Consider the following 12,463-nt stretch of genomic DNA (forward strand, 5'->3'; position numbering starts at 1 on the left):
AACAGAAAGCTTTTTACAAACATTCCATGAAGTTTCCCTCTGAAGTCAGAATGTCTGGAAATATTCTATCGCATAACTGGAGAGCATGTACAGCTCCCATGACACTTCAGCTTAGGACATCAGAAAGTAAAATGATTAGCCTAAGGGAATAAGAAATTCTGGCTTTACCAGCTGGGGTGCTAATGTGAAGCTCTCCAATACCTTTGGCTGGGGATGCCCATCTCCACTATTGCTAACATGCATGGCATGTATTTAGTAAGCAAACCACTATGGCACCCTCTGCAGTTTCCCGATTTCATGGTTATGGCAGCCCTCTGCCCAGGGCTTTGCTCCTAATCACCTCTGCTTTGAAAACCCATTCCCAGGGCAAGAGCCCTCACTGCCCACGGCATTCAAGTTGTGTTCAAACCCACAGGAAGACTGCATGAAATTCACACCAGACAAAGTGTTGCTCCATTATGTAAGTGGCTTTATTTTAAGCCCTGGGCTTAGTCAGTCAGTTCAGCAGCATCGTATTCACAAACAAATGGATTAGTGCTCAAAGAGTCCTAGAATTACCCTGAATGTAAAAGTGCAATGGTCAAAGCGGCCAGGCCCACTCCAGGCAGCTCTAACCACAAAGGTCAGAGGGCCATAGGCAAACTTATGAGATTAAGAAAGTGCCTGAAGCTGTGCTTCGGATCAGATGGCTACTCATACCTTGCATGCCTGCTAGGGACCAGTTTGCATCCCCAAAGCCATGGACTTTTCAGTCTGCTCAGTGTATTTGGGTAGCCGCCCTCGCAGAAACCATGGAAACGTCCTTCATGGTTAAGCAGCCAAGGCTTCATAGCTCATCCAAGAGCTCTCTCACAAGCCACAGATTTATTTATTTTTTAATAGTCTAGTATGGCTGATAGTATTTCAGATTTCTGCTGCTGTATCACACACACCCCTCCCTTATCCCAGGCCTGCACAACTCGCAGCCCACCACGTCTCAACTTCTATTTCCCCACCCCCACTTTTTACTCAGAGGCAAAATGGTGAAGGAGGTCTCAAAAGCACACATATATACATATATGGTCTTGTCCAAAATAAAATCCTACAGGTCTTAAAGCAGAAATGTTTCCCCAGTGGTTGTAGCCATCTTCCCCCTCTCTGCAAGATAGATAGCAGTCAAATGAAATGCACCCTTCATGAAATACAAATGTCTCTCAGGGGTCTGAGAACCAGCTCCAGCCAATACTCACTCTGGTAGGAAAGAAGCAGCTTCCCTATGAAGCACGACACTATACTCTTCAGGGTTCACAAGATTTGGCCAGTGAAATACTGCCCCTACCAGGTTATTCTAACAGCATGGAGGTGAGAAACCCATGCAAAAAGTGACAAATTTACAGATTTGGCTTGCACATTGCCATTAGAGAAGGCTTTAAATGCATTTCAGATTCTAGCGTTAAACATGGTTTATGAGTTGGGGTTTTGTCAATAAGGTACCAGGCAGCAACTGAAGTGCCAGCCCCAAATTCCAAGTGGAAAACCTGCAAATCAGATTATCTCACAGCAAGAACATAAAGCTGTAGTTTAAGTCTAACAATGCACCGTCCTTTGAGGAGAGCTGGCAGGAACTTACGTAGCCATAGAAGTTATGGAAAGCAAGTATAAGCCAAGTCCTTTATCATCCTCTGTCAAAAGTGCCCCATGCCACAGAGAGATACGGCAATGGCGATTCAAACGGTGAGCCACATCAACCCTTGCTGGCACTCACTGTGAACCAAACCCCACATTATTCTCACTCGCTAATTGCTACACAATTGTATGCTGGAGTTTTTGTACTGCAGAAGCAAGCTTGGTTGACTTTGCTGACAGAACTATGCCTTTAGGCCTATGCTATGCTAAACTGTAAGGAAGTAGCGAGGTATGTTTCAGAGCTCAGACTTCTGGTTTCCATGGCCCACACTTTCCCCTCAGGCTAGTGTTATTTTATGTGATTTGGTTTAACAGTATTCTTGGACAGTGTTACAACAAACGGAAGTTTAAGGAAAGGCACTGCATCAAGGCTGCAAGGATCGCACACTCTACATCCTTCCTCAGCAGTAACGGTACTGATTTGTAATGCTAGTGATACATCTAGTGCCCACCATAACAACAAGGTCTTCATCTTTAGAAAAGCGAATTCAGAATTTGCTTGCTAGACTAGGAGTAACCTAGCCCTTTTCTTCCCCTCACCGTGCTTGTTTCAACCTAACAGGATAAGGAAACACAGTAAAAATACAAACCTGGGATAGCACTATCCTTTACAGGTACTGATACTTTAGGCCTCGCACGAGCAAAATATTCATACCACAAGCAAGCCTTTACCTGAGGGACATATATGAAAGTGGCAAGTGGCTGGGATGCTAGACAGAATCTCGGCCACAAGCAGAACTTGCACCAATTCTTTCCTACGTCCATCGCACCAGCCCCCTCAGTCAGCACTTTAGATATGCTTCCCCCACTCCACCCCCAGCAACTTTTAAGTCTATTTTTACAATATCCCATTGCACATAAAGCTCCAGTGCTATCAAAAAATAAAATAAAATAAAATAATTCTACATCCTTCTGAATTGTTACACTAGTCCACTAAAGAGTTTATAATATAAGAGGTCTGCAAGAGTCTTCAGAGGAGGAGTCCTAACTCTGATTAGCGGCTCCTTCAAACAGCCGTCCTGGTGACTCCACTGGGGATTGTGTCCAAGTAGGTCATTCCATCAAACAGTGGTGAAGACAGGACAGCACCTTCAGCCAAGAGACCACATGGATGCATTTTGCTTGTAGTGTGGTTATCATGGGTTTGACTTATAGGGGGTAGTTTTCCGCTTTGAGCTGTAGAAGTCTGGGGGAGGAAAAGAACATAAAAGACAAAATGAATCTGCAACTAGAAATGCAGAGAGTACCTGGGAAGTATTCATGCATGAGTGTGCTCACAGATTTTAGGATAACAATCAGCAAAGGCCCTGGAATCCTGAGCGCTATCATAACATATGTTCTTATATTATGGAGCTCACTACCACAAGATGTAGTGATGGCCACCAATCTGGATGGCTTTAAAAGGGGGTTGGATAAATTCCTGGAGGCTAAAGCTATCAATGGCTAGTGGCCCTGATGGTTGTGTGCTATCTCCAATATTCAAGGCAATAAGCCTATGTGCACCAGTTGCTGGGGAACATGGGCGGGAGGGTGCTGTTGCACCATGTCCTGCTTGTTCATCCCTGGCCGATGGCTTGTTAGCCACTGTGTGAACAGAGTGCTGGACTAGATGGACCCTTGGTCTGATCCAGCATCAGGGCACTTCTTATGTTTATTTATTTATTTATTACATTTCTATACCGCCCAATAGCCGGAGCTCTCTGGGCGGTTCACAAAAATTAAAACCATTCAAAGTATAAAACAACAATATAAAACCATAATATAAAATACAATATAAAAGCTCAACCAGATAAAAACAGCAGCAATGCAAAATTACAAATTTAAAACCATGTTATTTAAAATTTATAGATTGTTAAAATGTTGGGAGAATAAAAAGGTCTTCTCAACAGGTCTTCTCAATGTTTTTAACATTGGTGCAACTCAACAGTACAATTCTATGCATGTTTACTGCAAAGCAAATCCCAAGGGGTTCAATAGCACTCACTCCCAGGGATGTGCAGATGGGATCATAAATTCTAGTTACCTGGTGCCAGAGCCTCATTTATTTCACCAGCATTTGGACATCTTTGCCCTACGCGGTCACACCTATTTAGGCTGCGTATGGTCAGGGACAAACACCCCACCTATAATCTTAGGTGCTGCCACCAACTAAGAACTCTTTGGCCAAACGAAATGAAATGCTCCAGTGTTGTGTCACTCTACAATTGTCTACTATGGCTAGAAACTCAAATGGATTTGCTCCCGCCCCAATTTACTCTTAATCAACCTTAATCCCATCAATGTGCTCAATATTTTCTAAATAATCTACATGTGACATGTTAACCCACATGTTTAGTTTTTTAACAGTTTTTAATGCTTTATGTGTGTATGTTTCGTGTTTTAGAGTTTTAAATTTTGTATACTTGTTTTTATCTCAATTTTAGAATTTCTGTAAACCGCCCAGAGAGCCCTGGCTATGGGGGCAGTATATAAGCGTAATAAATAAATAAATAAAATTAACAGCAGACCTGCACACATTTACTATTTAGCAGCTGGCATGCCACTGTATTTAATGATTTAATCTTCTGTAACAATTTAGATAATTTAACATATCTATTTCTGTCAAACCAAAATGCCTGATTTTGAAAGTTAAATTTAGGAGTTCACATGCTGAATATGAAAGAAATGGACTATCTAATTTAATTTCAGCTCTAACTATATGGTCATTAGCGACATCCTGATCCCCTGCACAAAGTAAACACAGATGTAAGTACATTCTTACCTTTTATACTCGTCTGTTTTCGTTTTGAACACCTTGGGGAGCCAGTCTGGCAGGCCTCAAGACCCATCTGCCCAGGTCTCTCTGTCTTTGTATGCATCTTGAGGTGCATTGGGGAGCTCAAGCTCTTTTCCCCAGTGCAATTCTCCTTTGTGTGGAGGTCTTGAGATGGCGGCACCTTTAGATGGGATACTTTTTCCCATTTGTAGGCCCCTTCAAGTGGGGTTTCTGTTTCAAAGTCAAAGTTCCACTTTTGCTGAGCTTCATCCAGCTGGGTCCTCATCAAGGACTGGAAATCCTTCTGCAACTGTTCATGATCAACTGATCCAAAGAGGTTTCTGCAAAGCTTCTGGCTGCAGGAAGGTCGTAGGACATTACTCTCAGACAGAGGCATGTTTCCAGCTAGGAGGGAAAGAAGCAACATTTTAAAGATGTGTTGGCCACTTTTTGCCCCAAGGGTGCCAACAATAACGCTACAATTAAAATACAATGAATAACTCAATTAAATGCCAGGGCACCACTAATCATACCAGGTCAAACATTTGGCAAAATAGCATCATTCAAACAGTAGAATTAAAGGCCTGCAGAATGGAGACTGGATGAACCTCCAGGGGGGAAGGAATGTCATAGTCTGGATGCCACTACAGAAAAGACTCTGTCCTGGATCACCACCAGTATGCACCTCTAAAGGTAGCAGGACCCAAAGCTTATTAGAGCCCTTCAACAGGTAGAGCCCTTCAACAGGGCATTAAAGGTCATTACAGCTTTCAAAATAGAAGAGAGCTATCTAATAGCAACAAGTAGTAAAATGCTTCTGTTCCTTAAAAAATTAAACAACTTGCAAGACCTAATCCTTTATGCGAAGATGTTAACATTCCCAGACCCGTCTCCCATGTAATCTTTTCCATGCAGTCTTCTTATCAGCTATATCCAATTAAGAAAGCATTACTAGAACAGTACTATCTGACACTATCAATATCAAGGGCAAGTATAACATAAAAGAAGAAAGCCCTATATATAGAATTTGCATTTTACGGATAGCCTATTGTGAAACAGAACTCCCCATATCAGATATCCACTGCTTATAGATGCCCTCCACACAATTAATCCTAGTCTTGCATAATGTATAGTATCAAGAGTATCTCCTGTGTTTATATAGTATAATTTGAAAAGGAGTGGATGCAGACGGAATGACTCAAATTTCCATACCTTGTTATGTTTTGAAGTACTGTTGAGATTTAATAACGGGACTAGGGCCACCCTGAAGGCATATTCCACACTAGCCCAGATTTGAAGGATTCAAGAGGGCCAGAGGCACATGGAGGAGACAGAAGATTATTTTTAAAAATCCATCTATCATTGTCTTGGCACCATCATAGGATGAAGCATCCAGCACAACCAAGTACCTGTTTTAAGAAGCATATGGCTGCACCCTGGGCCAGAAATATTCAGTATTAAATAGAGAGTAAGCTCCATTGAACACTCCTGAGTAACATGCACAACTGCACTACACATGTCCTTTTAGCATTGGCAACTTTTATTTATTTATTATATTTCTATACCGCCCAATAGCCAAAGCTCTTTGGGTAGTTCATAACAATGCCGAACTACTACTCCTCAGCATAGATAATGTAGATTATCCAGCCTCCGTGTATATAGAATTGTACCAGTCAACAGGCGCCAACAGCCTTAGACATCAGAAGTGATTGATGCCTCAACACATCAATACATTGCATAATTTAGTTTGGATGTGTTTCAGCACATCCAATGTCCCCAACCACACAGAGCCAGTGTTTTGATCTCTGCTCTCTCCCCTCACCCCATCCATTTACACTGCAGGTAAGGGTGATTACTAGAGACTCCCCCAAAGATCTTAAAACCAGGCTGGCTCGAATGGGAAAAGGTGGTCTTTCAACAAGGCTGGTCTCAAATGACACAGGGCTTTTTTAGGTCAGAACCTGCACTTTGAATTGTGCCTGGAAGCAGACCAGTAGCCAGTGAAACTGTTGGAACATGGGAGTGATGTACTCTCTGTCACCAGTCCTGGTCAACTGTCTAGCCAGAGCTTTCTGGATCAGCTGAAGTTTCCAAAGTTTTCAAAGGCAGCCCCATAGGAGTCCAAACGGGATGCATGATCTAGCCAGATCAGACACCTCCAGGAACAGGCACAGTTCACACACTAGCCTCAGCTATGCAAATGCACTCCTGGCCACTGCTGAAACCCAGGCATCCAGATTTAGGGTCAAATCCAGAAGTACATCCAAACTGCAACACTGAATCTTCAAGGGTAGTGTAACTTCACCCATCATAGGATGAGTCCTTATTCCCCGGTCTGCCTGCTGACAAACCAGGAATTTGTCTGGGTTAAGCAGTTATTACAAGTTTTCTTCAGTGCTGAATGCCACTAGCACAGGATAAAACACTGCAGAACAATCCAGTGCCCCATCCAGCCACTGCATACAGTCACATTACCATTTTAAATCTCCTGAGTGGTCACCTTTTATGTTTGTTATGTGTGTGCGTGTGTGTGTACAAGAAACACACACATTTGTGTACAGAAAGGTCACGAAGACGCTTCGTTGATCTGCATGCCCATCCCTCCATTTTGTTTGGGCAGTACTTTTCCAAACCACTGCCATCTACATTGGCCAACAAGTATGCAATGTTGCCTTCCTTCAATGTTCAGGCTTGAGAAGAGGCAAAGAGGTTAAAAATAGCAGCAGCCTTCTCATTCTCTTTATAAACAGCTATGCTGGATGACCTCATTGAGGGTTTTAGGCATACCAGAACAAGTCCTGGCAGGTAGCATTGCTGCCAGGACAGGCCTCAACCTGATATCTTGCTAAGTCACCACTTCAAGTCACTGCAGTAGAGTGCCTGTCAGGCACCTTCAATGGGCACAGCTGTTCACCCTACAAAAGTCTGGTCCCAAGCAAGTTCTGAATTGCTTTCTCCTCTGAAAGGTTGGTCATAAACAGAGACTAAGCACTAAGGTGGCAGCACTATTAAAATACGTAGACCACCCTTTTGTCATGCAAAGATTGTTCAGCGCTCCCAACCAAGCAAGTGTGTCAAGGCAAGTCACGTGACCATTACAACCCACAATAAACTACAGGAAGTCTCAAATACCCTGGATCCCAGCTGGTTGTGGGAACATGCTGCTACATACTTCTAATACACCACCACAGAAGCCTCCAAAGTTTACTCAGTGGGTGTTCTCCAGGCTCTGAAATTCCCTGTCTAGGGAAGCCAGCACCATCTTGATAGGACATTTTTATGCAGACAGCCTTTGGGTTTTTATACTGACGTTTGTATAGCATAATAAACCCAGGGATTATTATTTTTAAGGTGATCATTTATTAAATAAAGGACATTATCTTTCTTTCTTTCTTTCTTTCTTTCTTTAATACTATAGACACTGATGCCCTATTCTACGTTCCGGTTTCCTGACTGCAGGTGACGAAGAAATGAGGAGATGCTCCTCAAGCCCCAGCATTGGTAGCCTTGAGGACACTGGTGACACCGGCTAGAGGAGGGGCTTATGAGGCAATATTAGCCTTGGGGGGCCCTCATCCTGGCCTCTTTGAAGCGTGTCTCCTGGCAGAAAGGCTCCCAGAAGAGTTATTCTGTTTTGCTCCTGCTGCCAGGAGCAACAGCGTGCTGTAAGGGTCAGCAGCAGCAGAGCAGCGAGAAGGCCATTCCTGCTGCATGGGTGACATTTCAGTGCAGCATGTGCCTGGTATCATTTACACATGCCTCTATTTACACAGCCACTCCAGCAGAGGCCTAGTGGACAAGGGAGCATGGCTCCCAGCAGAGCGATTCTATTTCATTCCTGCTGCCGGGAGCAATGGTGGTCTCTCAGAGGCAGTGGTTCTTCCACTGTGTCTGGATCCCTACTCAATGGGCCACTCAATTCAGCATTTATTACTTGAAACATTAGGGTGTGCCTGGGCACACCTGGCACACCTCTTGCACATGCCTACACTTGGCAGAAGTAGATTTTAATAGGTAGGTGTTTATTTCTTAATTTTACTGAGGTGTTTGTTTTGCTTTTATGTTTTTAATTATCATTTCACATCTTATATGTTTTGTTGTTAAGTGAAATCCTATGCACACATACAAACCAGCCAATGTGCTTTCAGAGGCAGCTTTCGTGCCATCGCCCTGCCTCATTCATGGAATTTATGGGACAATCCAGATGATGTCATCTTCAACTCATAACCCTCCCATTTTTCCCACTTGTTCCATCTTTTTTCCATTAAGGAAAGAGAAAACGAAAATAGCTGCTCATTTCCTTCTCACTGGTAGCACTAGGAGCATCTGGAAGCCCCCTCACAGACTTGGAAATGCATGCCACAAGTTTTAAATGGATTTCTTACAGCAATCACACTCCTGTAGTCCTGCAAATTGGCCCTTAATTCCGAAGAACTTGCTTAACCTTTGGCATGTTTGAGGTAATAGGATTGCTGTCTTTTCATTGCAGAGGTCCTAATCTTGGACAGGTTCTCTAGGCAGCTTCCACATCACTACATCTAAACCTCAGGCTAGGGTGGAGGGGGAGGAGAGCGCACCTGCCTGCCATGGAGCTGTTGAAAACCCACAGCTCCTACATTATGGCTCATTATTGATGACTGTGGCTTAGCAGCAACTCTTCTCCACAGCCTTCCTCAGTCTGACATCCTCCAGTTATTGCTGGACTTCAACTCCCATAATCCCCAGCCAGCATGGGCAATGGTCAGGAATTCTAGGAGTTGTCTTCCAAACCATGCGGGGGGGAAGGCTGCTCCAGGGCTTCAGACAATAGTCTTTCCCGGTTCTACTTGGAGGTACCTGGGACCTTCTGCATGCAAAGTACGAATTAAGACTCCACCTGTTTAGGAGAGGGAGGCGAGGCTGACCACTGTAACCGCCGCGCAACTTTGTAGTCTCTATTTAACCTTAGTTGTAGCCTGTTAAGAGCGCCAGCCAATCACAATTTAGGTCACCGCTGTTGAAACAGTAGCTTAAAAAAAAATAGAGGGCTCTCGCGGTTCAGAGAAATGTCACTGCTGTGAAGATTGTGACCGCTTGGCGGCCTCCTCCTTTACGCCCAGGGGAAAGGGAGAGCGAGAAGCCTGACGTCTGCCTGATGTCTCTCTAAGCAGAGCCGGGGCTCCTTCTCAGCCCCACGCTGGAGCCGAGCCAACAGGAAGGAGGGAGGGGGAGGGACTTGCTTATCGTGACAGGAGGAGCCCAGGAGGTGTGCGAGACGCTCGCGGCGCTCACCCCGGGATTACGTCATCTGGCACCACAAGCAGCTGCGTCACGTGCCGTGCTGGACGTTGCGAAACCCCGCTTGCCACACAGACCTATTTCTGAAACAAGCGGCAAGCGTACTACGGCTCCGCGTCTCCGCCCCTTCCACACCCACCCGAGGCGCTGCGCTTGTTATTTGGGCTGTTTCAGGTGCTTCTCGCTCGCCCTCCCCCACCCCACCTCCCGCATCCTTAAAGAGGGGGTGAAGAAACACAGTAGAGGGAGCAGAAGCGCGAGCCACTACCTTCGGGATTTGGGCTCGAGTCCCACAAGGCTGTTTCGGGGTGGGTTGTAGCCAATGTTAGTCCTACTTAGAGTAGACTCACCGAAAGAAATAGGGCTTAAAATCAGCCCTGACTTGCCATTCCTTTCAATGGGTCTACTCCAAGTTGGGCTAACACCGGATGCAAATCATTTATTTATTATTTATTTATTTATTACATTTTTATACCGCCCAATAGCCGAAGCTCTCTGGGCGGTTCACAAAAAATAAAATCAGGTGCTTCCTTCGCACCTCAAGAGAGGGGGGGGGGGCACAGCAGGTAGCCAAAAGCGTAAGCCAGCAAGCTGTGGGTCTTAAGTGGCTCGGACCTACTGAGGAGAAACAGAAGGGCTCTTCGTTCTCCCTCCCCGCCGCCGAGTTTGCGCGCGCCTCTCAAAAACAGCGTAATCAACCGGGCTGATCCTCTCCAAACAGAGCGAGCACAAAAATAAAACTCGGGTCGGGAACAAGAAGTTCCCAGCCGAGAAGAGAACATGGGCGGGGAGTCAAAAGAACTCGTGCGTCTTTCAAGTCCCACCCAGAGAGCGCCTGTGAGCCGCCTTCTGCTCGGGGATGGCAGTGGCAACAAGCAAGGCAGCCCCGGACGAGACCGCAGCCTCTTTTACGGGGAAACATCCCCGGCCAAACGGGGCACTCAGAAATGCCCCGGGATGGAACCGTCAGGGCAGGGCCTGGACTCTTACATCAGCCCGAGAGAGTGACTGTCTGTCACACTGAGTCACAGCCGCCGCCTGACCCCTCCCGCCGAGCAGCCGCCGCCGCCTCCTTGCCAGGGCATGCCCCGACATACTCCCTTAGCCATGCAAAGCCACCAGTCCGGCTACCGATGACAGCACCCCCTCCGGTAAGGCATCGGAAGGATCCACAGCTGCACTTCAAAAGGGAATTGCCCACTACCCCGCTCACCGCTTCCAAGGAAGGCGCCCAAATAAGTCACTCGTCATCAAAGAAAGAGAATTCCCCTCTTTCCTGCCAGGACTAGCCACCCCGCGCTTCTGTCGAAGACCATCCGCCCCGATCACTAGCCAAGAACAGGTACTACTTCAGTGTGTCACCACCGAGATGTTTTGGTTTCGATGTGTAAAAGAACTCAGGTTACGTGCGAACAGGCGCGCGCATCACTGCCCCCACCTACTCCATAAACGGACCTTTCGGGAATAGGATAATATCTATACCACTCACCACCACACAAATCTGAGCAAATAATGTTGTTGCATTTTCATAGTGAATTGATCTAGTTCTCCCAAGCTAGGAGCCACCGACACTTTCCTCCTCCGACAGCGATGGATGTGACTGTCATACGCACTTCAGGCACAAGCGCACGACCAAAAGCCAACTCCCGCTCTAAGTCTAGGAAGGTTTTACAGTAACTCTCGAGGTCTGAACCCGCTTCAAGACTACCCCCCTTGTTATCTCCTCCTATCGGTAGGTAGGAAGTCCCCGCGGTGAAAAGAGAGAATCACGCCGAAAATCTCAGCCCTGTTAGAGGTGGAAAGAACAGGTGGAAGAGGATCTCTTAGGGATCTCGAAGTCCGCTAAAACACCAGGATCAGAAGGTTTGGGGAGGAGGGGGAGGCTCAGAGAATCGCTATAGCGACTAGGTTCACGACCGGTCGTCCACTGATACTCCTCTTTGCCCACCTCACGTCAAAATATTTTAAAAAAACACAAATCACGCAAGGTTGGTTGGATGAGCAGCGAGCACGGAGGGAAAGGACATGATGCTCTATATGCAGCGCATCTGAAATTCCCAACTGAACAGGTAGCAAATCCCAAAGGAAAGAGAATTAATCCTAGTCCGCGATTGGGGCGTGGGGAGGGCGAAGGACATCAAAAAGAAGCGGACTCCACCTGCGTGTGCTTTGGAACAGCGAAGAAGAGTTCCTTCATCAGAGCCGCGGGGACAGCATAAATACGAATCAATTTTATCCCCAAAGCTTGTCCATAGACGCTGCAGAAGCAACACCCACTCGCTTCTACGCAATGTTAGGGGGCAGCCCAACACCACCCCGCCAAGACCGGGGAATAAACTGCGCTCACCTTCCTCGCACCACCTCCCTTCGCTCGATCCAGCCAAGGCGCCCTCAGAGTCGGCAGCTCTGAGCTTAAGCAGTAGCTTGCGGGACTACATAAAGCCTGCAAAAGCCCGCCCCCTACTGAAGGGGCGAGGCGGGGCTTCGCTTCTCCCGCCCAGGAATTTCCAGAGACCCTCCTTCATTGGCCTAACTGACTGACTGACTGACTGCCCTTCCTCCTCCACCCGAGACGGAATCAACCTTCTCCGCAAGAATATGCCAGCCGTCATTTCTAATCACACAAAGAGCTGCGCTGCTCATTCGAGGAGGTTTTATACGCGCGCCTGAAACCGACAATCTGCGCTGCCAGTGTGAAACACCTGATCGTTTTTAATGTTTAAGGGTTTCCGGCCAGGGTTAATAACAATATTCACTCGTGGCTCA

The 12,463-nt window shown here is 46.3% G+C and overlaps 1 protein-coding gene across 1 annotated transcript; it reads right to left on the minus strand.

Annotated features, from left to right (window-relative positions):
- Nucleotides 1-448: 448 nt before the first annotated feature.
- On the minus strand, nucleotides 449-12,131 carry CDKN1A (cyclin dependent kinase inhibitor 1A). Its single transcript, XM_063140855.1, has 3 exons — nucleotides 12,045-12,131; nucleotides 4,427-4,825; nucleotides 449-2,851 (listed from the first exon to the last, which is right to left on the minus strand). The coding sequence occupies exons 2-3, from the start codon at nucleotides 4,815-4,817 to the stop codon at nucleotides 2,802-2,804; spliced, it is 441 nt and encodes a 146-aa protein (XP_062996925.1). The 5' UTR covers nucleotides 4,818-4,825; nucleotides 12,045-12,131; the 3' UTR covers nucleotides 449-2,801.
- Between the last annotated feature and the right edge of the window lie 332 nt (nucleotides 12,132-12,463).

Source organism: Elgaria multicarinata, chromosome 1 (genome assembly GCF_023053635.1).
Source record: "Elgaria multicarinata webbii isolate HBS135686 ecotype San Diego chromosome 1, rElgMul1.1.pri, whole genome shotgun sequence".
Lineage (NCBI taxonomy): Eukaryota > Metazoa > Chordata > Lepidosauria > Squamata > Anguidae > Elgaria > Elgaria multicarinata.

What these genes read in the sequence shown, in the direction of transcription:
- CDKN1A (XM_063140855.1), bottom strand. Translation starts at nt 4,817, where the DNA reads ATGCCTCTGTCTGAGAGTAATGTCCTACGACCTTCCTGCAGCCAGAAG. An exon ending in AAAACAGACGAGTATAAAAG is followed by an intron (nt 2,852 to 4,426) that starts GTAAGAATGTAC and finishes TTCCTCCCCCAG; the next exon opens with ACTTCTACAGCTCAAAGCGG.